Raw genomic sequence first — 25672 nt, 5'->3', positions numbered from 1 at the left:
TTGGAGACGTATTCATTTTGTTGAAAAAATGATAATAATAATTCTGACATTAATGAGTTGGGCTATTCTTAATTATAAATATATATAGAGAATGAAATCTAACTAAGTGGATGAGAAAAATGCAACCTAGAATTTATAAGGACAAGAAAGTAGCCCTTTTTTCTTCTCTTGGCTTTAATAAGAAGGAAAAGAAAGAAGAAACACTTTTTTCTGTCTCTTTCGTAAACTAAATGTCATTGGAAGATGTAGTATAGAAACGAAAAGCATAAATGTTAGTAGACTAAATTTTTTTTTTTTTGAAGAGTAGAAGATATACATGTTTCTTCACCTGGGGGTTCAACCACCACCTAACCTTTTCCTAGGCCAACAAACGATGTTAAATGATACAATAAATTCATTTATTTGTATTACCATCTGTTAGTGTGTGTCTCAATCTCTCTCTCTCTCTCTCTCTCTCACTCTCTCTTTGAACATTAATCTTTAAGAGAAGCACTTCCACACGCTTTCAAGTGCATGAGACATCATTAGGGAGTGGTACGAAAGAAGGTTGGAAATGGTAGGTTTGTTTCCACGACCCATTTGCCAGAAACACCTAAAGAACCAAGATTTACATTCTTCTGTTGTGTTTCTCATTTGGGTTGCGTAGGGATTTTCTTGTTAAAAGAAGAGAGAAGGAGCTATTTACACTGAGAATCTAATAAGCCAATATGGGTACCTGCACATTTTCCTTGTGACCCACCCCCTCTCTCTCTCTCTATCTTTTTCTCTCTATTGGGTGTTTATTTCCACTAATATTGTGTGTTCCTGGTAGTTGTTCTGTGAAATGGCTGTGATGGGTAAAAGCAAATCTGTTTTAATATTGACTGGGAGAGTTATAAACGAGGCTGTGAGCTTCATTGTCTTTTCTGTTCTAGACCTCATTGATTTCCTTCTTTGTTATGTTTACAAATTAGTTGATTTCTTTATTGAAGCTGAATGGAAACCATGTTATTGCTCGTCTGGCAAAGAAGTCATCACTAGCAGTGGCAAAATCTTGGTTTCAGAACAAGGTGAATCCAAGATTGTTTGCCTTAGTTCCACCAAGGTGCAATTGGAGGAGATCTCAGACACCCTTTATACACGTCCTTCTCTAGTGTCTGAGGTCTCAAATTTGACTGTGACCGAACTCAAAAGGCTCAAGGTTGATAAGACCTTTGTGCAATCTTGTGAGAAAATCAAGAGAGGTGGCACGGTACGTTCATCATTCACTGTAAACTCTTCCCTTGTTGAAATGCTTCAAGGAAAGATAGGGAGGCAGCTATTACATCCCATTCCAAGATGGTCCGATTGTGATTGTAGCTTTTGCAACTCTTGGACCTCTTCTCGCAAAGAAACACTTTTTGTAAGAGCCGAAGGCCCCAAAGGTAACAATTTATTATTTGTGTTAAGAATAGTAGTTAAATGATTAATTTTGCATAATTTCTTAACGCAATTTAATTTTTTGTGACAAATATTATTTTATTTTGGTTTCAGAATAGATGGTTACAAGTTCAAATCTTATCTTCCTTTTAACCCACATTTAGAAGTTAAAATGGTTTTATTCACACGGTATAACTTTTTGAAATATACGGTAGTTTGTCATTTCACTAATAAATACGTAGGTAAACCTACTTTGTTAATGTCCTTTGATCGTTTTTAAGCTAATAGTTAAAAAGTAATCTGATTAATTATCGCTAATGATTCTTCTTTATAAAATCTATATCTTAAAGTTGGTCTTTGCTTATGATGTCAGAAAAAGCACAAGAAGATGTGTTGTTCATTCATGGCTTCATTTCATCATCGGCATTTTGGACAGAGACATTGTTCCCGAATTTCTCAAGTGTTGCTAAATCTAGCTATCGCTTGTTTGCCATTGATCTTCTTGGATTTGGAAGGAGTCCTAAGCCGACTGACTCCCTCTACACGCTAAGGGAGCATTTAGACATGATTGAACGGTCTGTGATTGAACCACATCAAGTTAAATCCTTCCACATTGTGGCTCATTCTTTAGGTTGCATTTTGGCTCTAGCACTCGCGGTTAAGTACCCTGGCAATGTGAAATCCCTAACCCTTCTTGCACCGGTACGTTTCTTTATTGTTAAATTATTTATTTCTGACAAGGAATCGACCATTTTTTAATTAAATTAAAACCATTTGAATACAATTCTTTTGTTCCATTTTGATATTCTACTTTATACTCTTACCACAGATTGCTTATTTTATATATGCAAAAATATTTTCTTCTAAAATAACCAAAATTTAAAATTGGAAAAAAAAAATCATACATGTCATATTATAATTTATGAAAGATAAAATAGAATACAAAAAAAGGCACGATAGGTTTGTATTTAAAATGCTTTGTCCCATTATGAATATTTCACTTTATGTTTTACTAATCACAGATTGTAGTATTTAATTTTTTTTAATTAACAAATAATTAAATTTTAAAATGAAAAAAAAAAAAATTAAACGCATAACATTTCATAGTTTATAAAATATAAAGTGAAATATTAAAAATGAAATAAAAAATATTTATTTATTTTATCTACCTTAATTTATGAGAAATTATTAAATCCATAGTATAAATTCCAATTCTTATATCATAAGGAGAGGACCTTACGTGAGACTCATAGATGAGACTAATTCACTTGTGAGTGGAGGAATTCGTCGGCAACAAAAAGTATTTTTTTGTGATTTTGACATATTAGTCTTGGTTTTTTTTGGGATGTGACATACATATTAATCATCTCTTTAACGTTAGATAATATTAATACATACGCCGCATGTAGGAGATAATAATAACAAGATAGACCTAATTAATGTTTACCAAAAAAAAAGAAGACCTAATTAATAACTTATGTTAATCTAGATAATATATTAGTTTATTCATGGGAATAATGCTTTAGAGTGTCAAACTAATAAGGTCTCCCAAATTCCCAATTGAAAGGTCTGCTGTCTGACCAACTGTCCAAATCTTGGGGCGATTATTAGGCCAGGTGTCCTAGAACTACCCCCAATTTCCACTTAATACCCCTTGTTGGGACACGAACCTTACCTCTTGTTTGGAAAGTGGCACTCACTCCATTAACCATTCATACTTAACCAAGATAATATAAAGAACAGTGATATGCAACAATATTTTTTCACAAAAAATTCTAAGTTATTATCGATTTTCATTTTGAAACAGTCAAGAAAATTACTTTTTTATTATGTATTATTAGCATCTTGCAACGTGGAATATTTAGTGAAATCGTTATGAAGGTAACATTTTTCTAATATAAATCGATATTGAAAATTCTTTCTACATGATATATATGATCATTTTTGGCATAACATGGCAGCCATATTTCCCGGCACCAAAGAGTGAACAAGCCACACAGTATATGATGAGAAGGATAGCGCCAAGGCGTGTTTGGCCACTGATTGGGTTTGGAGCTTCAATGGCATGCTGGTACGAACACATATCCAGGACTATTTGTCTTCTCATATGCAAGAACCACAGGTGGTGGGAATTTCTTGCCAAACTTATTACTAGAAACAGGTAATTGTTCAACCTCCCACCTTAGACTGTGTCAATGCTCACTCAACCACTTAAATTCTATACATTAATTTTTGAGTACACCATGTACTCATGTGCATATTTTCATCTAGAGGCTCTCCAAATCAGCGCAATTTCTCTATTTTATAATCCAACTACCATAGTGCCCATCCAAGATCCAACCATTTCTTTACCTTATTTTTTTCTTGGGGTCAAACGTCAAACTCAACATATAAAAACACAACCAACATATGCTATTTTTGATAAACAAACACCGCTAACATTTAATGCAAGAACAATATTTGTTGGTCAAAGTTTAGTTTAAAAAAAAAAAAAAAAAAAAAAAAAAGCTTAAATAAAGATCATAAGTAAGATTTGTCCAAGATATACTTTTAAAAGAAAAATTATAAGAACACACTCAAATTTACATTTAGGATTTATTTGGAATTTGCTTATTTTGCTGAAATTGAAAATTTTTTATTGAAAGTACTGTAAATAAAGGTAAAAGTTAACTGACATAGTATAATGAGATCTATAAATAGTACCAAAAAATGCAGTAAAACTCATAAATTATAATAAAAATAAGTTGAATTGTAAAATAATTTAGCAAAAATAATCCTTCCAAAAAAATACTTAATTTCACAACTTATTAATACGTGCAATAATAAATGGTAGACACTCCCTACTCACTCTTGTACTTTTAGTCGATATTACACAAATTAACATGGTGTGAAATTGTCGTGAAATTGAGTTTAAAGATAGGCGTCTCATCTTTACTCTTTAAATGGGCCGTGCCCCGGCTAGGTCAAAGAAAAAGATAGTAACAGAGGAGTTTCAATTAGTGGGGGCCAAGATCATAATGGTGTTACTGCATGTTGGTACTGGAACATCAAAGTCATATTGAAATTGACAAGACGAGAAATATGGGATGAAAGTATACAGTTCAGATATTGATTGGTACACGTCGTAATAAACAAAAATATGGTTGGCTTTAATGATTTTAACCTCCTTTGCAGGTAGCGAAGAAAAATATAGCTTCTTTATTTTATTTTTATTTATTTATTTTTTGTGCTGAGAGAAGAAAAATATAGCTCTGAACTCTAATTTGAGGCCATTGGAAATGAATCCAAAACTGGGATAAGGGGAGTTAAACTATTCATGAAAAGATAGTCATTCATAAATGATATAAGAATTTTTTTTTTTTTTAAGAAAAAATGATCTAAGAATTTTAATAATAAATGTTCCCCATTTTGTGTCAAATTGTTTATTACACTATTACTCACATTTATACTTGAGTTCAAATTTTTATTTAATTAATTTAGTTTGTGTTTCATATAACTTATTTTATTTTGTTTTGTTTAAAGTAGGTTGGATTAAAGTATAGTGGTATCTATCAAATATATTAATTATACCTTAGCCAATATATGAATTAAGTGTTTTCAAATTATTTTTTATTTTATAAATTTCTTTTCGAGGTATATAATTCACATATGTGTATTTTAATTTGATCTAAAGTGAATAGAGTGTAGTTTTAACCCACGAAGTTAAAATATTAGATTCCAACCAAAATTATAAGTGTGTAAATTGTAATTAACTCAAATAATTGATAAAAGGAGGTAAATAACATTAATTTAAAAAACTAAACATATATGAGGTTTAAGTGATATGAGAAACATAATGAAAGGAAGTATCAAAGTTTAAGTGATTCAGCAGGGGATTACTTGAAATATACATGTAGTGAATGTCTTAAAACAAATAGAAAATCTAATTTCCCCCATAAGCACAATGCATGTGCCTCTTGAAAAGAAAAAATTAAATGTTTTACCAATCTTACTATAAAATGTATAAAGAAATTAATAAATAAGTAATACAAAATATTTTATTTTTTATTTAAATTGAAAAACTTATATGACAAAATTTGAAAGATTCATACGCCACTTTTCTATCATGTTTTATATATATCACACGATTTTCGACGACTTTCATCACAAATTAATAACACGTGTGTTTGTGATCAATAACACATGTGTTTGTGATCAATGAACAGTGGCTAAGTCATAGTTCTTTTCCACCGTTTGGGCAGTTTTAGGTGAAATGTTGTTCAGACTTCAAGCGTGAATCAAGACACATGGGGACAGACCCATCAAATTTGGTTGTTCATTTATTGTGCGTAGTTGGCCTTCCCTTCGATTCAAACTAGAGCTTATTGACAAAGACATCTATCTAACATTGTCATCAATCATTTAATTATTATGATTTTCTTTAATTATTATTATTTTTTTTCTTGAAATCTTTTACAGGATTAGGACATTCTTGCTCGAAGGTTTCTTTTGCCACACCCACAATGCTGCATGGCATACCCTTCACAACATTATTTGTGGTACCGCTAGCAAAATTGATACATATTTGGATGCAGTTCGAGACAACCTAAAATGTGAGGTTACTATATTCCATGGCAAAGATGATGAACTTATACCAGTTGAATGTAGCTACAATGTGCAAACAAAAATACCTCGAGCTCGTATCAAGGTGATTGAGAAAAAAGATCATATTACAATTGTTGTAGGAAGGCAAAAGGCATTTGCTAGAGAACTAGAAGAAATATGGAGGAATTCAAGTGGTTGAGACCAAAATATAAGTGTAATCATCTACTACTCCTTTTATTTATGGCCCGAAGTCACCATAAGTTTCTATCCAACCAAAAAAAAAGTGGATAAAAACATATCCTGAGGTTGGCAGAATATTTATTTACTCCTTCAAGTGTGTAGTCCCTCCATGAAATTATTACCAGTGTTCTTGGAGTTGTGAAGTACTTACTCGTAACAATGTTAATTTGATAATGTTAAAATGAACATTATATCAAACAATTGTCTTTTTTTTTTTTTTTGACCTATAATAAATACCACTTGAGTCAAGAGAATTGTGGTATAAATTGTCATTTAGTTTATGAGCAAAGTTAAGAAATGCTCTAAGAGCATAGATTTATTTATTTATTTTTATTGCTAAGAATCTTATAACTCAATTAGTATTCATTTCTTAATCTTTTCAAGAGAGATATTCGGAGTTTAAAATCTCATATTTCTAATTAATAATAATAATAATAATAATAATAATAGTGAAATCGTTTTATATTTTATAATGAAAACAATTGTCGGTTTTTTGGTTTTCTGTTTTGTTTTTGAGAATCAAAACAATTGTCGTATTAATATGTCATAACTTTTGTTTTGGGCCTTCACACATAATAATTCCTCCTATTAATTAATTCTAATTTTCTTGAAGTAATTGTTTTGTCAATTTGTGATGGTTGAACGGTTGAAACTTGAAAGAGTAAATCCCGGCCACATTAAGCTTTCCGTGTAGACCACATCTTATTTATATGGCAGATTAACAGCCGCGCTTCATAAATGAAAATTTTAGTACTTTCTTTCCGTTCTTGCTGCCAAGACGCGTGCAACTTCTTCTCTAATGCTATTATTGATTGAATAATTATAGGATCATATACTTTCACACACCCTTTACCACAACTTACTTCATAAATGAAAATTTTAATACTTTTTGTACCTTCTTGATGCCAAGACGTGTGCAACTTCTTCTCTAATTCCTTTATTGATTGAATAATTATAGGACTATATACTTTCACACATCATTTACCACAATTGAGTAATGAAGAAAAGATTGTGGATCTACATAGATTGACTACTTCTACATATAGTCAATTGTAGTTTGTCACATAAGACAATTGTGGCAAATAATGTGTGAAAGTGTGTGGTGTTAAAATTATTATTTTTGATTGCTTATATAGTATCAACTATTAAGACAAATAAAAAATTAAAAAAAAAAAAGATCAAAATCTCAACCTTCAAGAACCATGAAAGAGAGAGCACACAAAGATTTATGTGGTTCAACTTCAACCTAATAGCCGATATCCATAATATAAAATCTCTTGACAGCTACATATGCCTATTAAGTACTTGTAGTACAATGTACCCAATGTAAGGTTTATCTACTAAAGAATACTTAATTAACTCTAAATTAACCATAAACTAACCTAAGATAACTAGTTTATTCTACAAATACTTGAGTCTACAGTTGGTTTAGGCTATTGGGGCTATAATATATCTAACATCTCCCTATCTACATATCCAAAATAAAATAAATTAATAAAAACAATTACTTTGGCAAAAACGTTATAGCAGCAAAACTTTAATTCTAAATTTTTTACATTCGACCTTACATTATCATCAAAAATATTAGTCAAGGTTAGCACAAGATAAAAAATCTATTAACCATTTTTCTGATTATCTTTTAATTTATATATATAATATTTTTTCTAATTAAAGATAAAGATGATTTTTTTGAAAGAAAGTCCCACGAACCATCCACCATAATTAGGTGGGCAATACAGATGAGTATACAGCAACAACATCAAAAATTGGTGAGGAACAGAGATGAGTATACATACAGCAGCAACAACTAGAAGAAGAAAGCCTTAGAGATAGATCGTATGGATCCCACAAAAAGAGGTGGCAAAATTGTGAGTCAAAGTATTAGCTTATATGTATCAACAGAAGCCGACCACAAAGAAAAACTAACCAATGAAGCTTTTTGGGTTTATATGCAATTTTATGCATTATAGGTCATTAAGCTGGCGTGTTTTCATGTGCTATTTAATTTTTGTTTCGAGTTTAAAATCTACACACACTACGTAAAATATTGTTCATTGATTTTTTTTTTTTTTGGGAAAAGATGAGTGAATATATATATATATATATATTAGAAAGTTCAATATTATTTTATATTATTCTTCACCCAAAAAAAAAAAAAATCTTAGTGGTAATGTGGTATTAAATTAGATTCCTTGATGTTATTTTATTTTATATGATAATATCTACATATGGGTATAGGTTGTCAAAGGGTAAAACTTACCTATAATATCTTAGTGGTATTAAATTAGATTCATTGATGTTATATTGCGTAATGAAGCACAAGTAATGTAATTTTTTCTAAAAATACAATTTACTCAATGTAATTATGTATTTAAATTTAATTAGAAATTTAATTAATAATTATACTTATTATCAGGAGCAGACATTATAAGTTGAAATCTCTCTCTAAAAAAAAAAAAAGTTTTATCCATGATAGCAACTATTTGTTTACATAATTTTTGAGATAAGTAGATAATAAATGTATGAAAGATAAGATTCAAACCACATATACGAGACACCATAAAAAAAATTGTCTAAATTATCAATTGGACCCAACTATTTTTTACTTTCTGAATGTTTTGCCTATTGAGTGGACCCAACTGCTTGTTTACCTAATTGAATGTTATAAACTAATGCCATTTAATCAAACCTATCGTACGCTCAGCTTGTGTTAACTCTGAAGACACGTCGTGGCCCCCCATTCAATAGATGTGCCTTGTACTTAACCATCACACGGCAATGGGGGATCAGATTGCGGGGTCTATATATGTTGGTAAGCACTAAGCAGACTGAAGCACTGAGCTATCTCGAGTGCACAGCTAGCAACCGCTAGATTCAGTCATTTCAACTTGGAGCATTTAATAGCAGAGAAGAATTCTAGGTTTTCTGTAAAGAGAGCTCAAGTTCATAAACATGTATCATATCAAGAAAATGATGTTCATAAGTTTATCCCTACGTGTAGCCTACTTGCTGATGATTTTGGTGAGAACTGATTAATAGAGATCAATCATCAATGTAACCACAAGTTAGTTGGCAAATTAATGGAATTTGGGAGATTATAATACTAATTCCCAACAAAATTTATTATATATTGATGTGCTAAGACTATTATAAATCTTATTACAGAAGATTTATAAATTCACATGTCAACTAGTAAGCACATACACATGACAAAATAATTGATGTAGCACACTCACTAATTAACATGTCATGCATGACATGTATAAGATTTTGAGACTTGGCCTGTGGAGGGTCTCAGATTTTGTTCGTTAATAAATACCTAGTAATGCACCCATGTAACCGGTTCTAATGAAAAGAATACTTTATTTAAAAAAATAAAAATAAAAAATCATTATATAGCCAATGTGCCACCAACCATATTAAGTATTAGATAAGTTAATTTGTAAATGATTTATTGTAAAATTGATATTAATTTTAACATTTCCTTAAAGTTAATTTATGCATAGCAGCATATATAGGCGATGACATTCACATACCTTGTAACATTTAGAAATGAAACGTTTGCCTGATGAAGCTGAAACTTTTGCTAAGCTATCTATGCAATCACAAACGTAACACCGCCATCAAGAACTTCTTCACCCAGAAAAAAAAAAAAAAAAAAAAAAAAAAAAGAAAAAGAAAAATCCCTTTTGTATTAAGAGTCAACATTCCAACTTCAAATTAATTTCTAACCTACTTAAATCTGTTATAGTCAGTCTCTCTCTCTTCTTTTTTTTTTTTTTTTTTAAAAAAAAATGCTAAATAGTCATGAATTTTTGTCAGTCATGCAACCATTCAACATTCGTACATATATAAATACCTACACATAATTTTTTTTTTTTTTTGGTGTTTGTAATTAATATGCCTTTATTTTTTGTCGGCACAGCATCTCTGTATGTTCCACTTGGAGTGTTTGCACAGAGCCACATCTCCCTTCGCAATGTTGCAGTTTTTTTTTTCTTCCATAAAATATTGGAGGGTTATTCATCATATATTGTGGTATTAAAGATCACAAAATTAGAGTATTAGACCCACATATATAGACGAAATGTACTTGGCATGCCCAAGTTCATAAGCTATTGACTCAATAATAGCAGAAATAAGACACAGGCATGTTCTTGATAACCAACAAACCATTTTATTTTATATTTTTAAAATTTTGGAGTAAAGAGCATAGTCAAATTGATGCACCACTAATTAATTGACGTACGTTTTGTTTAAGTTATACTTTGGTCCTTGAGGTCCGAACACATGGATTTCTTGGCCAAATCAATTTCTCCCCACATTTTCTATGGAGTTGAAGATATTAAGGATAAAAAAGAGAGTAATGACACAGAAACAAAAACGAAGCAATTTCCCTAATTTGGTTTGGACAGCGTCAACCAACTTTGACTGTGTAAAGCAAAATTCAAGTGATTGTTTTTGTGCAAGAAATGAACGATTCAACAGCCCATGTTTAGATATTCATGGACCTCTTAATATCTAAAACGTGGACTGTTGGTTGAACTAGGTAAATAACATAGAACTGGTACTAAATCATGGTTTTTGTCTACACGACTGGTTTTCATAAGAGTTGGTGAAAGAAACAACCTAACAAATATTAGCTGTTAGATTAGTGAATGTGAAGGATTTTGTGCTAATAAACCACAAACCCCAACATACTTTTTAATTTATGAGTGTTATTCCAATGCTTAAATTCTAGAACTACATATATTATTATATTAAAATCCTAACATATTAATGGCAATAATTTATTGACAAATTCAGTTTCTAAATAAAATTTATACCATGTTTTGACTAGTTTTGAAGAATAATATATAGTAAGAAAACGTGCCACTTCATGATAAAGCCAAGCAATGTTTAAACACATTGAAAAAGGATACGATTCCACGTGAATATAAAGCATTGACATGTAAGTAGTAACCATTCCAAGGGACCAAATCTAAGGACAAAATGGGCTTTTGCCCTTTTCGGGCAAAAATAACAACTTTTTGTTCTCTTTCCCAAACTAATTAGGGAAATACCCATTTTTTGAAACTTGATTTGTGATAAATTGAGTTAAACCCTATAGCGGCATTTTTAAGGACCTATAATAACGTTTTTAGGACCTATAGTGATGTTTTGTAACTCGATCTATATGAAATGAGTTATAGGTAAAAAAAAAAAATTGCCTATAACTCGATTTCATATAGGTCGAGTTACAAAACGTCACTATAAGTCCTAAAAACGTCATTATAAGTCCTTAAAAACGCTGCTATAGAGCTCCATAATTTTTTTTTTTAAATAACTCGATTTATCATAAATCGAGTCTAAAAAAATGGGCATTTCTCTAATTAGTTTGAGAAAGAGAGCAAAATGCTGGATTTTTTTTTTAAAAATGGAAAAAGCCAATTTTTTCCCCAAATCCAACATGTGGGGAACAAGTATTAAATGGACAACAAGGCTCAAAGAAAGAAATGCCGTAAATTCGTAATAAAGGATGGCTCGATATAATATATATTTCAGTTATAATTTTTAATTTAAAATTCAATCTTCCTATTTTTTAAGATGCAAAATTATTATTTAAGTTCTTATATTTGGGTTTTACTAATTCAAATCCTATTTGATATTCAATTCATTTGTCTATTCTTCTCTCTTACTTTTTTTTTTATAAAGTTTTTCATATATAAATTAATATTTTCTAGTAAATATTGATAAATAAAATAAACACTATCTATAATACAAAAATATAATAAAACAAGAATAAAATAAATTTTAAATTATAGAAAAATCAAGCCAAATTTATCAAAGACATTATTGCAATTTCACTTGACAATAGAATCACTAATAATCTTAAACTGTCCAGGCAAAGATGAATTGAAATAAGTTTTGAATTTTTTAACAATTAACAATTAGTTGCAAATTTTATGTAACAAGTTATTTCATTTTTTTTTTTTTATAGATAAAATTACTTGATATTCAAATACAAATTGATTGAGAATTGAAAATAATAGACAAGTGAATGTAGGTGCCAACCTAGTTACGATATACACCTTATTTTATTTTATTTTATTATTTGACTATATACATATTTTGCAGTGATACAACTATGCTCACTCTAATATATTTATGAATACATCAATGTACTTAATTATTTATTCTAATTAATACAAGTTAATTAATAATTTTTTTTTAATACAAGATAAAAATTATACTTTAGCATAATCTAAGTGTGTATGTATGTGAAAGCTCACTTTTAGAAACTTGAACCCCGATCCTTGCCTCCCATACCCCATAAGCATTTATACTTATGAAGTGACCATCGCATCAAGGGTGTACAGTGATATTAATTTTTTTTTTTTTTTTTTTGTGTTTTTGGTTTTTAATATAATATAATTATAATATTTTCATTAAATTTTATAAGCCCATTGAAAGCTTGTTAAAAAAATTAATGGCATTAAAAGCCCATTAGGTCCAACCCACTCAAGACAAAATAGACATTACCCACATGTAGAGCTATGGGCAAGGGTTTTTCCCTTTAGGGTAGGCCAAATCCGGCCCGTTGACTGGTCAACGCCTGTTATATATTGCCCACTAGGCTCACGAGTCTAGAAAAAATGGGCCAAGCCAGCCCAACTCAGCCCATGGTCTAGCCTTAGCCGACTCTATTTATAGTTTGGATTTATCCACTCAATAGATTTTGATCAAGATTCTTCTCAAAGTCTTTTATATCGAGTATACAATCAGATTTCGATCGAGAATATTGTTTGAATATTTTGTAATCGTTCTTCCAATTAATATAAGTAAATTTCTTATATTGTATGTACTTTTTATCAACTTGCATTACTTATCCACTTTTCTATATGCATTTGACTGTCCTATTTTTTCCTTTTAAGAATTGCCCTAGAGAAAAGTTTTGGTAAACAGGCATAATTATTACTACTGACAGCTCAAAAGTAGCAAGAACTAACTACTGAACTACATATACTAGCCATGAATGATAAGAAATAATTTTGGAGGAAAGAACAGAGCATCGTGACAGAAATAATTATGGGGGTTGCATGTATATAACCAATATTTATTTATTTATTTATTTATTTTATTATTATTATTATTTTGAGAATCTGCATATAACAAAATTAGATTGCCATGATATTATATAAAACTTAAAAGTTGATGAATAAGATTATAATTCACTGTAACAAGTTGAAGAGAACATTTTACTATTCAACGAATCTGACCCATTCCCAGCCACTACCGAATGTAACATGACCATCTACTGCAAAACCAGATTTACAATGAATATCTAATATTGCTTCTTTGGGAAATGCAGCATCATTCTTTTATCTAATTGAAAAAATTGTGAACCATATTCTCATTGTGTAGACTACTAAATTTCTAGTTTGAAATAAATCAAGTAAAATAGTTTCATAAATGCGAATTTGTATCGATGAATGTGTGGTACAATTCTCTTAAATTACAAAAGAGTGATCTTCTGATTCGATCTCCTTGCAAGACTTGTGGATTGGAATTGTAATAATGTGATTTTGACTCGAACACCAAAAATCCTTCAATTTGACTAACAGAATTATAATGAATCTCTGACTATAAGCTTGTTAGAAATTCTTTATTCTTCATGTTCTTGGTATGTTCTTTGTGTTCTTGGTGCATTCTTCGTCTTCAAAGGTTTATGGTGGAAGTTCTTTGGTGCTTTAGAGACTTGATTCCTGTAGAGCTTCTGTGATTTATGGTTTGTTGAGGTTTCTAGAGGCTTTTGAGCTTGATTCTAGCAAACTTCAAGACCTAGGCAGATAGTTTGGATGATATTGCTTCAAATGTTCTTTGATTTTGAGGTTGAAGTTCTCGAAGTTCTTGAAGCCTTTGAGGCTTGATTCCCGTAGAGTTCATGTACTTCTGAGTGCTTCTGAATCTTTTCTAATGCTGCTTGTGCTCTAGATGGCTTGGTCTCTCTTTAAATGCCTTAGGAAGGCTTCTATTTATAGGAGTTTGGGGGTGGGTGAGCGACACGTGGCAGAGTCTGATTGGTGACACATGTTACAGCCTGATTAGTTCGCTTATGTAATCGCTTACACACGCTAGACTGCTTATGTCATTGCTTACATGCGCTAATATGTGATTGATTTTTTGCATGCACTTTATGCCTCTATTTCAATGACACTTGGCAAATTTCTGTTAGTTTCTAAGTAGTGATAGCAAAACCTAATATTAGTACGTGGCGCTTTGTAATTGGCTATATTTTGTAGACTTGATAGTATGATGTGTCAGCTTGTGATAGATCAAAAATTTTCCCTCTCTACAAATGTCCCCTCGAGACTTGTTCACGCACACAGTTTCGGAGTGTGGTGTGGGAATGAGTTTTGAAAACAGATTTTTACACTTGACTCTTTAAGTGAAGTAGTTAAAGGTGGTGAAGCTTTCAGCAGGATGAGATAATTTCTGAAGAGTAAACCCACCCATATGAAAGGCTTTGATGAGACTGAAAAGGGGTCTACGAGTATTTGAATGTACTTGTGTGACTGAAACTTTTTAGTAGAGGTTAAATTGAAGTAATTTCAAAAGACTGTTCCATGGTACTTGGAGTGGGTTGGTGAGGTTGAAAGTTATTTGCAAGAAGTTGGATGTACTTGCGAGATTGAATCATTTCAGCAGATGTTAAGCTAAGGTAATTTCAGAAGAGTATTTTGGATCGTTGGTGGCGATCACAGGGTGTAGAAGATGGGGAAAAGGTGAGGATGGTGGCTGGGTACAGCATGCAGAGTCATGGGGCTAGCCTCACGTTTTTAAGGAGTCCAGGCGAAGTAATTTCCGAAGAATATACTTTGGACTATGGCGAGGACATGTGGGAAAGTGGTTGAGTGCGCATGTACCTTTGTTTCACTCAAGTTAAGTTGAGGTAATTTTAGAAGCTTATGGGTTCTAGGTATACTGATGTTGGTGGTGAAGAAGATGGGGATGAAGCAAAGATAATGAATGGGTGAAACATATGACACCGTGGAGCTAGCCCTATACGTCAGAGCATTTTTTGGTGTAGATGTTTCTGGGGTATTTTAGGATATGGGACTGATTGCATGCTGAATGAGGTCTGGTGGCAAGTTGTATAATGTGCCTGTGTGATGGGACCATGCCAACAGATGTTAAGTTGAAGTAATTTCAGAAGAGTACTTTCTAAAATACTTCAAGCAGAATTTAAGTTGGAGTAATTTCAGAAAAGTGTGTTATGAGGAACCATCAATGATGATCTTTGGGTCCTACGCTGGTGGGAACATGGAATGAGGCTTTAGTGACCATTTACCAACACCAAAGGCTAATTTATGATGAGCTGATACCTTGGAGGTCATTGTAGGTGTTGGATGGGGGAAAATTTGTAGGATACCCGAACACCTTTTACCACCTTCACCTAATGCCACTTGTTGGAAGAGCACAGAAAAATGAAAGATGTAGCTAACTTGTGATCCTGGTTTTAGAAACCAGCCAAGTTGCTATTTGTTCCGAATCACTGCTTTTGCTGGAAAACCAAGTAATTGGAGAGAGACAATGGGAGCCTTGAGCTTAGGAACATGTGTCTTTGCTGGACTTAGATTTCTTGGCTAACCAAGTTCGAGGAAGCATGGAACGACGATACTAGCCTTGTTATTAGTAATTTTATAGACAAATATGGTCGTTAAGGGGAGAAACAATTTTTTTTTTGGATCTCAAAACTACAATGATGTTGTGAAGAGGGTTTCTACTGAACCATGAAAGAGTTGATTTAAAACTAAGTATGAAGCAATATTGGTTGCTAGGTGTCGAGAATGATGCGGCCATAGTGAGAAATGGTTGTGAAAAGGAGGACTTGAAAATTTGAAAGAAGCAAATCTTCATTTCATGATTCAGTATGTTTTTCTTGATGAGTTTTCAATGAATCTGACCCTTTAGAAGCATTCATGTATAACAAAACATGGGATGAGCAATAGATAACTCCGGGGAAAATAATGATGATTGAATATCTCCTAAGAAAAAGAGGAAATAGTAACAAATGGTTTAACTTAACCAGCAAAGCTAAGAAAAAGAGAGAGATTAAAATAGTAATTTTGAACATACCATTTATCATAGAACTAGCTTGCGGAACTAGTGAACTAGTTGCATATTTTACACTTCTTCTCATCTTTTCCACTTCTTCTCAATAGTCTCATCTATTAACAAGGCACAACCAATTAAAACATTGTTCCAATGGCAGTTGATTCTCACAAATGGTACACATATTAAGTTATACTTATTAGTTCAATAAGTAGTATAAAAATAGCATTCTCAAAATAGTCATAATCTAATTTTGATCCACCATCTCCCCTTTTTGAATGTCAAACCCCTTCTTTAAAGCATACTTATTATAAAGGTTATATGCTTCTCCTTAGGAACTCACTAGCATTCCAAGTTTAATTTCATAGTATTTATCCAAAATTATATTTCATGATTTTCACTTTTTTTTTCATTGTCACCAACTGTATCAAGAGTATTTTCTAAAAAATTCATTACTAGTCTAGCCTAGAATATTGAATGAACAACTTGAATAGACAAAACTCATAGTTTTCCATAATTACACAATCGGAGATTTAAACTTAAAAAAGAAAAAACGAAAAAAAAAAGAGAGACAAAGGAAGAGATAGATTGAATACCTTAGCAGATACTTTTAGAAAGAGACTGACTATTGGAATCAATTCCTTCAACAAACCGAATAGAACAGAAGCATCACATCCCTGCACCAATGCCAAATTCAAAGAGAGACAGATCAGTTTCAATATCCAAATGAGTTTCTTAAACTCTTTGTTTCACAAAAATTGGGATATATATCAAAAATAAACTTCCTGTTTAGGCTATCACATATACAACAAGTTCCAGGTTCTAGTATTCCTATCTATCTCCTTTCCACGCTAAAATGAGCCTTTGCATTATTTTGTGTGGTGTAAGTGAAAAAACCCATCTATAGTTGCAAAGAAATAAAAAGAAACTGAAAAATAGTGTTGGATGGGGGAAAATTTGTAGGATACCCGAACACCTTTTACCACCTTCACCTAATGCCACTTGTTGGAAGAGCACAGAAAAATGAAAGATGTAGCTAACTTGTGATCCTGGTTTTAGAAACCAGCCAAGTTGCTATTTGTTCCGAATCACTGCTTTTGCTGGAAAACCAAGTAATTGGAGAGAGACAATGGGAGCCTTGAGCTTAGGAACATGTGTCTCTGCTGGACTTAGATTTCCTGGCTAACCAAGTCCGAGGAAGCATGGAACGACGATACTAGCCTTGTTATTAGTAATTTTATAGACAAATATGGTCGTTAAGGGGAGAAACAATTTTTTTTTTGGATCTCAAAACTACAATGATGTTGTGAAGAGGGTTTCTACTGAACCATGAAAGAGTTGATTTAAAACTAAGTATGAAGCAATATTGGTTGCTAGGTGTCGAGAATGATGCGGCCATAGTGAGAAATGGTTGTGAAAAGGAGGACTTGAAAATTTGAAAGAAGCAAATCTTCATTTCATGATTCAGTATGTTTTTCTTGATGAGTTTTCAATGAATCTGACCCTTTAGAAGCATTCATGTATAACAAAACATGGGATGAGCAATAGATAACTCCGGGGAAAATAATGATGATTGAATATCTCCTAAGAAAAAGAGGAAATAGTAACAAATGGTTTAACTTAACAAGCAAAGCTAAGAAAAAGAGAGAGATTAAAATAGTAATTTTGAACATACCATGTATCATAGAACTAGCTTGCGGAACTAGTGAACTAGTTGCATATTTTACACTTCTTCTCATCTTTTCCACTTCTTCTCAATAGTCTCATCTATTAACAAGGCACAACCAATTAAAACATTGTTCCAATGACAGTTGATTCTCACAAATGGTACACATATTAAGTTATACTTATTAGTTCAATAAGTAGTATAAAAATAGCATTCTCAAAATAGTCATAATCTAATTTTGATCCACCATCTCCCCTTTTTGAATGCCAAACCCCTTCTTTAAAGCATACTTATTATAAAGGTTATATGCTTCTCCTTAGGAACTCACTAGCATTCCAAGTTTAATTTCATAGTATTTATCCAAAATTATATTTCATGATTTTCACTTTTTTTTTCATTGTCACCAACTGTATCAAGAGCATTTTCTAAAAAATTCATTACTAGTCTAGCCTAGAATATTGAATGAACAACTTGAATAGACAAAACTCATAGTTTTCCATAATTACACAATCGGAGATTTAAACTTAAAAAAGAAAAAAAGAAAAAAAAAAGAGAGACAAAGGAAGAGATAGATTGAATACCTTAGCAGATACTTTTAGAAAGAGACTGACTATTGGAATCAATTCCTTCAACAAACCGAATAGAACAGAAGCATCACATCCCTGCACCAATGCCAAATTCAAAGAGAGACAGATCAGTTTCAATATCCAAATGAGTTTCTTAAACTCTTTGTTTCACAAAAATTGGGATATATATCAAAAATAAACTTCCTGTTTAGGCTATCACATATACAACAAGTTCCAGGTTCTAGTATTCCTATCTATCTCCTTTCCACGCTAAAATGAGCCTTTGCATTATTTTGTGTGGTGTAAGTGAAAAAACCCATCTATAGTTGCAAAGAAATAAAAAGAAACTGAAAAATCGATCTCCTTTCCACACTCAAATGTGCCTCCCCATCTTCTAAACTTTTATCAAAAAAGAAAAAAAAAAGAAAAAGAAAAGAAAAAGTGTCTCCCATCCGTAGTTACAAAGAAATAAAAAGAAAATAAAAAATTTGTCTCCTTTCCACACTCAGAACCAACAATAGTTTGCAAGTAAATAAAAAGAAAATGAAAAAGAAGATGCGAAAAGCTATTGAAAAGAAGCAGATAAAAAGGAATAATTACCCTTTTGAGTCGTTGGGTGTTGGAATCAGAGACCGAGAAAGTGGTGCAAGTTCTGATGATGCCGCTAGAAATAGAATGAAGATGATTTTTAAGGTTTTCTAAGGATACGAATTTCAATCTTGCTGGACCAATGATGCATGGTAATGGCTATATTTGGCAACAAGGTCTAGGGTGAGAGAGAGAGAAAGGAGAGGGAGCATTTGAGACAGAGAGAAACATATGGGTTTTGCAATTTCAAGTTTGGTAGTGTGGAAGAAAGTGGCACTGGTTTGAAATATTTTAGGATAAAATTGGCTTTTGCTTTGGTCTAGTGCAACAAGCTGATGTGGTTCTCTTGGAACAAGTGTCACTCATTTATTAAGTAGAAAATGCTAAAACAGATGCTGAGTTGGTAAAACTGAAACATGGTATAATTTCTCGAGAGAAAAAAAGGATTTGAGAAGAGGATATCTAATGAGAAAAGAGATAAAAGTGAGATTTGAGAGCTCTTCACGTGAGTACCAGATAGTGGACTTGTGTTTGTGATATATATATATATATATTACTTAAAACTTGCATGCCACACGAGATTGCAACACAGTGAGCTTGATATCTCATTGGCTTCCTATTACTATAACCCTGTTTACATTTTTCCTTCTTTATTCTTATTGAAATCAAAACCTTCTTTATGCCCAATTCTAATTGAGAGAACTAGCACGGAGCCTGAATTCCAACAACCAATCCAGTCTTCAAGTGAAGAAGAAGCAGGGCTGGTAAGGAGTGTGAAGAAGTTCAAGGATTATACTTGAGAAAAACCTTTTATTCCTCCTCGCAAATAGGTGAGTTATAAAGACAGCTTAATTGGTGATATTCTTGGAGCTTATGCTCAGGCCTTCAGTTTTGACAAAGCTGAAGGAAATGAGGAAGAGTTAGACTCAAAACTTGATGATCTCGTTGAGGGTATGGTGGATATCAAACTCTCAAAGGAAACCAAAGCTCGTATTAGAGCTCCTTGGGCAAAGGCCTTGATAGTGAAAGTGTATGGTAAATTTGTTGGATACAGCTATCTCACTTTCAAAATCAATACCTTATGGAAACCAAATGCTAGGATGGATTGTGTAAATTTAGGGCAAGATTTTTTCCTTAAAAAATTTAGTGATGATTCAAACTATGACAAAGTTCTCCAAGGAGGTCCATGGTTTATCGGGGAGCATTTTCTCACAATTAAACCTTAGGAGCCATACTTCAAGGCTTAAGAAGCCACATTCTCTACTGTGGCTATGTGGATTTGCTTCCTTGAGCTCCCTATGGAGTTCTATGACTCCTCAGTTCTCTGAGAGATTAGAGAAGCCATTGGACCTATTCTCAAGATTGACTCTTATACTGCTACGGGTATGAGGGTGAGTTATGCACACCTATGCATTCAGATTGACCTCACCAAACCATTGATAACAACGGTTAGAGTGGGCAAATTACGTCAAAAAATCATGTATGAAGGCATTTCATCTTTGTGTTTCTGTTGTGGTAGACTAGGGCATAAACAAGAAAATTGTAGTTACTGTATACAGGTAATGGCGAGGGCCAAAGAGGTTGAACCTCCCTCTCACTTTGTTGGGAACCAAAAGGACAAACCTAACGACACAAACTTCAAAGAATGGATGTTGGTCACAAAAAAGAAAAGGTCGATTTAGTCTGGACGAGTCAGTGGGACTAAACTCCCTAGCCAGCAACTTGATTCTAATTCCAAAGCAACTAAGGGCAAGGAAGGAATTTTCAGTAGCAACCTAACACCTTTTAACCCTGAGTTGACCTTTCAATTCAAAGCAGGGCAGGCCTTGGGAGCCGTTCAAATAGTGGGCACCACGTCTAAACCATGAGATTTTGGAGGATCCTACACGCATAAAGGACATGTTGAAACCACAAAGAGTAACAGTTACGCTAGTCTAAACCCATCGAGCACTGGGCGTGATGTTCAATTGGATCAGAAGGAAGGATAAGTAAATGGAAAGGGAAAAGCCACATTGTCTTCTTATGAAAAGAAAAGCTCACATGTGAAAGGAAAGAAATCCTTGAAACGCCCCACCCCAGACTCATCCTCTAGCCAAAATTCATTCTTACCTAAGGGAAGCTTTAGTCCTGCCAATGTCCCACACCAGCCACCCTTCTCCCCCCTTAACCCATAATAGGATGGGCGATATGGCATAGAAACAAGGCCATTGTCATCCCAGACGAGGTGATAGCCCAAATTAGAGCTGCTCTGTCGGACACAATGGGGTCATTCGACAAGGACCAGACCGCAGCATGGACGCACATATTTCTGATAACTCCAACAAGTGTAAGAACAGGGAATTTGCCGTTGGACCATCTGGCATGGGAGGTAACACTAAACCCATGGTGGAACTTTCTCACGGATGCACCACTAATCTCGGAGGCAGAAGCACAGGAGTTGAACAAGCCTAGGAGGCCGTTGAAAATGCCTTACTTGGACGAATCGGGATGGTTGATATAGGAGAGAAAAGTGATTGACTTCAGGGGCTTGACTGCATCTCACCTGGGGAATTTTCCCACCTTGAAGTTATTCTAAATTCTTAACTAAGTCAAGAAATGCGACCTGCTCTTGCGTTGCAGAGAGGACATTTAGGGAATTCTGACTTATATGGCGATGTGGATGTTGGAATAGGTGGCCTCTAAGGACCTGCTGAGGAGGTTAGGATGGAGCATGATTGCCTCATCCAGGATAGGAACTGATCCTGTGGAGATCCCCAACAACCATTGTGCAAAGATCAATATCTTGTTGTGGAATTGCAGAGGTGCTCTGGGGTTGGATTTTAGGAGACGAGTTTTAGAGATGATGGTGAATCACTTTCCCTCTATCATGATCACCACTGAGACTAGGGTGGGTGGTGATTAAGCTACTAGAATAATTAAGGACTCCTCTTTGATGGTTTCTTCACCACTGAGACTATTGGATACGCGGGTGGTCTTTGGCTTCTGTGGAAAAGAGATGAGGTTGATGTCTTTGTGCTTTCAGCAACAAAGCAGGAGATCCACACCACTGTTAAGGTATGTAATTCAAATTTAACTTGGCTTACCCTATATATGCTAGGCCCCATTTGGTTAAGAGGAAAATTTTGGGGTCTAACTTATCTAAAGTAGCACAACTTCATAAACTCTCCTGGTTACTCCTAGGGGACTTCAATGAGGTTCTTTATGGCGAGGATAAATTTGGGGGTAGGCGGATCAATCTTAACAAAGCCCTTGAATTTAAAGATTATTTGAATGCATGTAATTTTTTGGACCTTGGATTCTCTGGACCTATATTCACTTGGTCTAACTTAAGACAAATTACTGATCTGGTCCTTAAAGCCTTTCATTTTCCCCAAATGCTTATAGACTTGATCATGAGTTGCATCTCCTCAGGCATTTCAATTTTGTTCAATGGGGGGAAGCTGAATCCTTTTAAACCTTCTAGAGGGCTTCGTCAAGGAGACCCTCTCTCTTCATACCTTTTTATTCTTTGTATGGAGTATCTTGGTTTCCTCATTAATAAGAGTTGCATGGAGAAGAAATGGTTACCTATGAAAGACTCTAAGGATAATGTGGAGATCTTGCATTTGTTCTTCGCTGACGATCTAATGCTTTTTGCTAAAGTAAATGAAATAGGAGTTGAAGCCATTAAGGAGGTGCTAGCTAAGTTTTGTGATGAATCGGGACAACTAATCAGCATTGGGAAATCACGGGTCTACTTCTCACCAAACATTCATGAAGGTGTTAAGGATAGAATCTGAGAATCTTTGGGCATTCAAGCAACTACTTGTCCAGGAAAATATTTGGGAATGCCTTTAAAGCACAAAGGAGCAACTAGATCTCAATATAATTATATTGCAAAAAGAGGTCTCTCCAAACTTGCTAGTTGGAAAGCTTCGTTCCTCTCCTTTGTAGGCAGGTCTATGTTGGTCAAGTCTGTCCTAACAGCTATTCCCAACTATGTGATGCAGGGAGCAACTATGCCATTGCATCTCTATGATAAAATTGATAATATCTTTAGGGACTTTCTGTGGGTTTCTTCCATGGAAAAGAAAAAATTACACCTTGTTGGTTGGAACAACATTATCAAGCCAAAAGAGGAAGGTGGACTAGGCATACAACAAGCAAGGGCGAAGAACATTTCCCTCCTCACTAAACTCAATTGGAGACTTTATCATGATAAAGACTCACTATGGGCTAAGACTGTGCTAAACAAATATTGCTTACAGTTAAAAAGAAATTCCAAAGACCCTGACAAGCTTCCATGCTCCTTTGTGTGGACTGCCATCAAGGTGGGCTTTCCCGTGTTTGAAAAAGGCATATGTTGGAATGTTGGGACTAACTCAAACCTCCAATTTTGGGGAAGTAAATGGATTAAGGGGGGCTCAGCTAGAGAGCTGATTGAGGGTCCGCTCACACAATCAGAAACAAATTTAACTATTGCAATGTCTTCCAAGATGGAAAATGGTGTTGGGAAAAAATATCCTTTGATTTGCCAAGGGCGGTTTTGGAAAAAAAAAAAATCCTAGCAGTCCCCATGGAGATTTTTGGTGAGAAAGAGGACTCCTTGGTTTGGAAATTTTCCCAGAATGGAGAATTCAATAATGCTTTAGCTTATGACTTGACTAGACACAACGATACAAGCCCTAGCTCTTTCTTGGGCTTTTGGCTATGGAAGCTTGACACCATACCAAAAATCCAACACTTCATGTGGCTATGCTACCATAATAGCATCTTGGTGCAGCAAGTTCTTGCAAACAGAGGCATACCCTACCACACGACATGCCCCTTTTGTCAAAGCCAAGAGGAGTCCATCCTCCACCTTTTAAGAGATTGCCCCTTTGCACTTGAATTCTGGAAATAGCTTGGAACCTCCCAAACTTTCACAAACTTCCTCCAATTGAATCTACTAGACTGGATTAAGCAAAGCTGTTTATGCAGCAACCAAGTCCTAGCTAATGGTTTTCCCTGGAATACACAGTTTCCTTTTGCAATCTGGTGCTTGTGGAAGCATAGGAAAAAAGTGGTTTTCAAGAATGCACCTGCTAATCGTAGCCTCCACTTGATGTGCATCCAACTAGTCCATGAGTTCTTTTATTGTATGAGCAAGAGTCAAAAAACTAGGCACTACACTATCAACTCAATTTTGCTGGCTTAGACTTGATTAAGGGTGGTTCAAGTTGAATTCTGATAGGGCCTCTCAGGGGAACCCAGGGAGAGCTGGTGTGGGTGGTCTCATTCGTGACCATCATGGGAAGTGGATTAAGGGATTCATGAGGAATATTGGTCACACTACAAGCGTTGCTGCCAAGTTTTGGGCCTTAAGAGACGAGCTGATGCTTGTGGCCTAACTTGGCATCACCCATCTGCTTGTAGAACTAGATGCTCAAGTTATTGTGAATCTTGTTCTATCTAAGAAACCTATTAACAACTCATGCTCCTTTTTGCTCAATGATTGTAGGTACCTCCTGGAGTAGTTCCAGTGTGTCAAGGTCACCCATATGTTTAGGGAGGCAAATAGATGCTTCGACAACCTAGCTAAAGCAGGCTACTCCTTTTCTAGAAATTTTGTGGTGTTAGATTCACCGCTTACTGATGACTTATGTAACATTTTAAATGCGGATGCCGCTGGTTTGTACTCCTTAAGGCTTTCAGCCAAAACTTCGCCTTTTATGGCTAGCTAATGTTAATGCAATCCCTTTTAACCAAAAAAAAAAAAAAAAAAAAAGCTCTTTCTTGGGCTTTTGGCTATGGAAGCTTGACACCATACCAAAAATCCAACACTTCATGTGGCTATGCTACCATAATAGCATCTTGGTGCAGCAAGTTCTTGCAAACAGAGGCATACCCTACCACACGACATGCCCCTTTTGTCAAAGCCAAGAGGAGTCCATCCTCCACCTTTTAAGAGATTGCCCCTTTGCACTTGAATTCTGGAAATAGCTTGGAACCTCCCAAACTTTCACAAACTTCCTCCAATTGAATCTACTAGACTGGATTAAGCAAAGCTGTTTATGCAGCAACCAAGTCCTAGCTAATGGTTTTCCCTGGAATACACAGTTTCCTTTTGCAATCTGGTGCTTGTGGAAGCATAGGAAAAAAGTGGTTTTCAAGAATGCACCTGCTAATCGTAGCCTCCACTTGATGTGCATCCAACTAGTCCATGAGTTCTTTTATTGTATGAGCAAGAGGCAAAAAACTAGGCACTACACTATCAACTCAATTTTGCTGGCTTAGACTTGATTAAGGGTGGTTCAAGTTGAATTCTGATAGGGCCTCTCAGGGGAACCCAGGGAGAGCTGGTGTGGGTGGTCTCATTCGTGACCATCATGGGAAGTGGATTAAGGGATTCATGAGGAATATTGGTCACACTACAAGCGTTGCTGCCAAGTTTTAGGCCTTAAGAGACGAGCTGATGCTTGTGGCCTAACTTGGCATCACCCATCTGCTTGTAGAACTAGATGCTCAAGTTATTGTGAATCTTGTTCTATCTAAGAAACCTATTAACAACTCATGC

The 25672-nt window shown here is 34.2% G+C and overlaps 1 protein-coding gene and 1 long non-coding RNA gene across 2 annotated transcripts; one reads left to right on the top strand and one right to left on the bottom strand.

The window, feature by feature from the left end:
- Positions 1-414: 414 nt before the first annotated feature.
- On the top strand, positions 415-6438 carry LOC112022187 (probable lysophospholipase BODYGUARD 3). Its single transcript, XM_024054766.2, has 4 exons — positions 415-1403; positions 1772-2100; positions 3360-3559; positions 5857-6438. Exons 1-4 carry the CDS (start codon positions 824-826, stop codon positions 6179-6181), a joined length of 1434 nt encoding a protein of 477 aa, XP_023910534.1. The 5' UTR covers positions 415-823; the 3' UTR covers positions 6182-6438.
- Positions 6439-17715: 11277 nt separating this feature from the next.
- On the bottom strand, positions 17716-19197 carry LOC136068780 (uncharacterized). The gene is made up of 4 exons (XR_010630101.1): positions 19150-19197; positions 18565-18645; positions 17993-18084; positions 17716-17901 (listed from the first exon to the last, which is right to left on the bottom strand). It is a non-coding gene; the product is annotated as an uncharacterized LOC136068780 (long non-coding RNA).
- Between the last annotated feature and the right edge of the window lie 6475 nt (positions 19198-25672).

Source organism: Quercus suber, unplaced genomic scaffold (genome assembly GCF_002906115.3).
Source record: "Quercus suber isolate HL8 unplaced genomic scaffold, Cork oak 2.0 scaffold_133, whole genome shotgun sequence".
NCBI classification, from domain to species: Eukaryota; Viridiplantae; Streptophyta; class Magnoliopsida; order Fagales; family Fagaceae; genus Quercus; species Quercus suber.
The sequence above is the reverse complement of the archived record's forward strand: the minus strand, read 5'-3'. Positions and strand labels throughout refer to the sequence as shown.

What these genes read in the sequence shown, in the direction of transcription:
- LOC112022187 (XM_024054766.2), top strand. Translation starts at nt 824, where the DNA reads ATGGCTGTGATGGGTAAAAGCAAATCTGTTTTAATATTGACTGGGAGA. An exon ending in AAGAGCCGAAGGCCCCAAAG is followed by an intron (nt 1,404 to 1,771) that starts GTAACAATTTAT and finishes TTATGATGTCAG; the next exon opens with AAAAAGCACAAGAAGATGTG. An exon ending in AAACTTATTACTAGAAACAG is followed by an intron (nt 3,560 to 5,856) that starts GTAATTGTTCAA and finishes AATCTTTTACAG; the next exon opens with GATTAGGACATTCTTGCTCG.